The sequence below is a fragment of the Dipodomys ordii genome, unplaced genomic scaffold, assembly GCF_000151885.1.
Source record: "Dipodomys ordii isolate 6190 unplaced genomic scaffold, Dord_2.0 Scaffold71, whole genome shotgun sequence".
Taxonomy (NCBI): Eukaryota; Metazoa; Chordata; class Mammalia; order Rodentia; family Heteromyidae; genus Dipodomys; species Dipodomys ordii.
The window spans coordinates 417,048-421,493 of NW_012267287.1; the positions used below are offsets into that span (position 1 = coordinate 417,048).

The 4,446-nt window shown below is 66.3% G+C and overlaps 1 protein-coding gene across 1 annotated transcript; it reads left to right on the plus strand.

Annotated features, from left to right (window-relative positions):
* The first annotated feature begins 427 nt into the window (after window positions 1-427).
* Window positions 428-4,131, plus strand: Fgfrl1 (fibroblast growth factor receptor-like 1). The gene is made up of 5 exons (XM_013023913.1): window positions 428-698; window positions 1,741-1,821; window positions 2,565-2,849; window positions 2,959-3,312; window positions 3,420-4,131. Exons 1-5 carry the CDS (start codon window positions 437-439, stop codon window positions 3,845-3,847), a joined length of 1,410 nt encoding a protein of 469 aa, XP_012879367.1. The 5' UTR covers window positions 428-436; the 3' UTR covers window positions 3,848-4,131.
* The last annotated feature ends 315 nt before the right edge of the window (window positions 4,132-4,446 follow it).

Sequence of the window (4,446 nt, forward strand, 5' to 3'; positions counted from 1 at the left end):
GCCTCATCTGGAGCCACGCCCACACCCCTGTCCAGCCTCATCTGGAGCCACGCCCACACCCCTGTCCAGCCTCATCTGGAGCCACGCCCACACCCCTGTCAAGCCTCATCTGGAGCCCCGCCCACACCCCTGCCCAGCCTCATCTGGAGCCCCGCCCACACCCCTGCCCCGGCCTCATCTGCTTCCTCAGGAGATGGCCCTGTTTTTCTTGATTCACACTTCCCCAAGGACTGTCCGCCAGACTGTGTCCTGAGCCCTCGGGCAAGTCCTCACCGTCCTCAGCAAGGTGGCCGCTAATGCTGCGGGCCGCCCACCCTGGGAATCCCCTGCGGGGTGGGCTCTGCGGCCGACCCGGCCTCCCTGGCTCAGTTTCCTGGTGAGGCCCCAGGCCTTCCCCCACCTGACTGAACCTCGTATTTCTGCAGGCCCCCCAAGAATGGCAGACAAGGTGGCCCCGCGGCAGGTGGCCCGGCTGGGCCGCACTGTGCGGCTTCAGTGCCCGGTGGAGGGAGACCCGCCACCACTGACCATGTGGACCAAGGATGGCCGCACCATCCACAGTGGCTGGAGCCGCTTCCGCGTGCTGCCCCAGGGGCTGAAGGTGAAGGCGGTGGAGGCCGAGGACGCGGGCGTGTACGTGTGCAAGGCCACCAATGGCTTTGGCAGCCTCAGCGTCAACTACACCCTCATCGTGATGGGTCAGTCGGTTCACAGCCAGGGCCCTGGCCGGGTCAGGGTTGGGCTTGAGTGGAGTGGGAGGTGTGGGGGTGGGTGGAGGGGCAGTACGTGCACCTGGGGACTCTACCTGGGGACAAGTGTCAGCGCAGCCCAGGACCGCGAACCTCCATGCACGGCTCAGCTGCTGGCCTGCTGCCCCCTTCAGCCTGCGACAGGGACTCCGGCTCTCTGCCTCACCCCTTCCCTCCAGACGAGGCCCCAGGCAGCCAGGCCCCTGCCCACAGGCCCCGGCTTGGCTCTCCTTCCCCTGGGCAGCAGGGAGGCTCTAGGTGGTGGTCCCACCGAAGGGCAGAGCTGGCAGCACAGGCTTGGCGTCGGCCCTGACTTTGAGGCTCAGGTTTCAAAGTTCAGAGGAGCTGCTGGGAAGCGAATGGCCTTTCTGTTCTCATCTACGCAGGAGGCCCAGGCACTGGGCACAGACAGGTGTCGTGGTGACGCAGCCTCCCCGCGCCGTACCAGGCGCGGCCCACCCTCCTCACTGGACCCCTGGTGTGGGGCCCCGGGCCAAGCCAGGCCGTTCCACAGGAGAGGTCGGCGTGGCCCTTGGTCCCCAGCCCAGCCTAGCGCAGGGGACATTCCTCAGTGTGCCCCACCCCCTCCCCCTACACCATCCAAATACAGACCCCTCTGGGTTGTGGAATGGGAACACTGCAGTTCCCCGCCCCGTGTCCTTTCAAAGGGGACGAGGACTGGGTGGTATGCAAGCCATGTCTGCACCAGGCCCTCGGCCCCTTGATGTGGGCTAGGGTTACCGCAGCTGCCGGCCGGCCCGGCCCCCTCCCCTCCGGGGTCCTTCAGACCCAGAGCCGGGGCGGTGAGGCGGCCCTCAGTCCACCCGAGCCTGTCAGGGTCACCTGCACGGGGGAGGGTTGGCAGGAGGCCTGGTCCAGCTGGCCTGGCGGTGGGGCTGGGCCCTCTGTGCTATGGCTGCTCCAACTGGGGACACACCAGGGTCTGGCGAGGCCTCCCAGTGCCCTCACCCACTGCCTCTGCTCTCTGCAGATGATGTCAGTTCAGGGAAGGAGAACCCGGGGTCCGGGAGCACCTCACAGGGTCAGGAGGACCCAGCCAGCCAGCAGTGGGGTGAGCATGGGCAAGGGAGCCCTGTCTGTCTGGGACGGGGTGGGGGGGGAAGGAGGGGAGGGGCCCTGTCTGTCTGGGATGGGTGGTGGGGTGAAGGGAGGTGAGGGGTCCTGTCTGTCCGGGATGGGGTGGTAAGGGGAGGTGAGGGGTCCTGTCTGTCCGGGATGGGGTGGTGGGGTGAGGGGAGGTGAGGGGTCCTGTCTGTCCGGGATGGGGTGGTGGGGTGAGGTGAGGGGATGGGGTGGTGGGGTGAGGGGAGGTGAGGGGTCCTGTCTGTCCGGGATGGGGTGGTGGGGTGAGGGGAGGGGTCCTGTCTGTCTGGGATGGTGAGGGGAGGGGAGGGGCCCTGTCTGTCTGGGATGGGGTGGTGGAGTGAGGGGAGGGGAGGGGCCCTGTCTGTCCGGGATGGGGTGGTGGAGTGAGGGGAGGGGAGGGGCCCTGTCTGTCCGGGATGGGGTGGTGGAGTGAGGGGAGGGGAGGGGTCCTGTCTGTCCGGGATGGGGTGGTGAGGGGAGGGGAGGGGTCCTGTCTGTCCGGGATGGGGTGGTGGGGTGAGGGGAGGGGAGGGGTCCTGTCTGTCCGGGATGGGGTGGTGAGGGGAGGGGAGGTGCCCTGTCTGTCCGGGATGGGGTGGTGGAGTGAGGGGAGGGGAGGGGCCCTGTCTGTCTGGGACGGGTGGTAGCCATCCCCCCGGCCCTCCCCTGACCCTTCCTCACTGACCTCGGCACTGTCTTGTTCCACAGCACGGCCCCGCTTCACGCAGCCCTCCAAGATGAGGCGCCGGGTGATCGCCCGACCTGTGGGCAGCTCTGTGCGGCTCAAGTGTGTGGCCAGCGGGCACCCTCGCCCTGACATCATGTGGATGAAGGATGACCAGGCCTTGACACGCCCGGAGGCCAGTGAGCACAGAAAGAGGAAATGGACGCTGAGCCTGAAGAACCTGCGGCCAGAGGACAGCGGCAAATACACGTGCCGTGTGTCCAACAGGGTGGGCGCCATCAATGCCACCTACAAGGTGGATGTGATCCGTGAGTAGCAGGGGCCGGGGCCAGGAGGTGGGGCCCGTGGGGCCGGGGCGGGGGCCGGGGCCGGGGCCCGTGGGGCCGGAAGCCGTCCAACCTGCTGTCCCTGCCCTAGAGCGAACCCGCTCGAAGCCCGTGCTCACGGGCTCGCACCCCGTGAACACCACGGTGGACTTTGGAGGGACCGCGTCCTTCCAGTGCAAGGTGCGCAGCGACGTGAAGCCCGTGGTCCAGTGGCTGAAGCGGGTGGAGTACGGTGCCGAGGGCCGCCACAATGCCACCATCGACGTGGGCGGCCAGAGGTTCGTGGTGCTGCCCACGGGCGATGTGTGGTCTCGGCCGGATGGCTCCTACCTCAACAAGCTGCTCATCTCGCGTGCGCGCCAGGACGACGCGGGCATGTACATCTGCCTGGGTGCCAACACCATGGGCTACAGCTTCCGCAGTGCCTTCCTCACCGTGCTGCCAGGTGCGCGGCCCCGGGGGGACGGCGGCCGTGGGCCCAGGGCGCTCTCTGTGAGAGCCAGCCCTGTCTGTGCTGCAGCACCTCCTCACACTCCCCGTCCTCTCCCACAGACCCCAAGCCGCCAGGGCCGCCGGTGGCCCCTTCGTCCTCGGCCACAAGCCTGCCGTGGCCCGTGGTCATTGGCATCCCAGCTGGAGCGGTCTTCATCTTGGGGACTGTGTTGCTCTGGCTTTGCCAAGCCAAGAAGAAGCCATGTGCGCCGGCACCTGCACCCCCAGTGCCGGGGACCCGCCTCCCGGGGACGGCCCGGGACCGCGCGGGTGACAAGGACTTGCCCGCACTGGCCGTGGGCCTGTGTGAGGAACACGGACCCCCTGCCGCCCCCCAGCACCTGCTGGGCTCAGGCCCGGTCGCGGGTCCCAAGCTGTACCCCAAGCTGTACACAGATGTGCACACACACACACACATGCACTCACACACCCACTCCCACGTGGAGGGCAAGGTCCACCAGCACCAGCACGTCCACTATCAGTGCTAGAGAGCCGCCGTCTCCCCGGACACTGTGTACCTCGAGGGCTGTGTGGATCCGGGGTGAGAGACAGGCATCGGGAAGAGAGGGAAGCACACGTAGTTGCCCATATGGATGGACATACTGCCAAGCGTGCACACACACACACACACACACACACACTGAGAGCCATTGGGAAGATTTGACTTGTGACTGCAGCGACATGTAGCGATGTGCTAGTTGAAGGAACCTTCCAGTCCCGTGAGGAGGAAGTCAGGGTGGTCACCCACCCGCCCTGTGTCCCTGCCCAGCCTTGTGACCATGCCAGCCCTCTGCCAGCACCCTCGGGTGCAGTCAGGAAGCTAGCCCTGGGAGGCTGTAGCCACCAGAAGGGACCCTCCCGTCCTGCTGCCGGAGAGAAGGGCCTCGCTATTTATATTTAAGAAATGAAGATAATATTAATGATGGAAGGAAGGCTGGGCCGCGAGGACTCTAGCCCGTCCTGGGGTGCGGGACCTGCCACGGAGCCAGGTACCCAGCACCCCATGCCCACAGCAGCCCCAGCCTCTGTAATTTTATAGAGTTTGAGCTGAAGCCTCGTATATTTAATTTATTTTGTTAAACAAGAA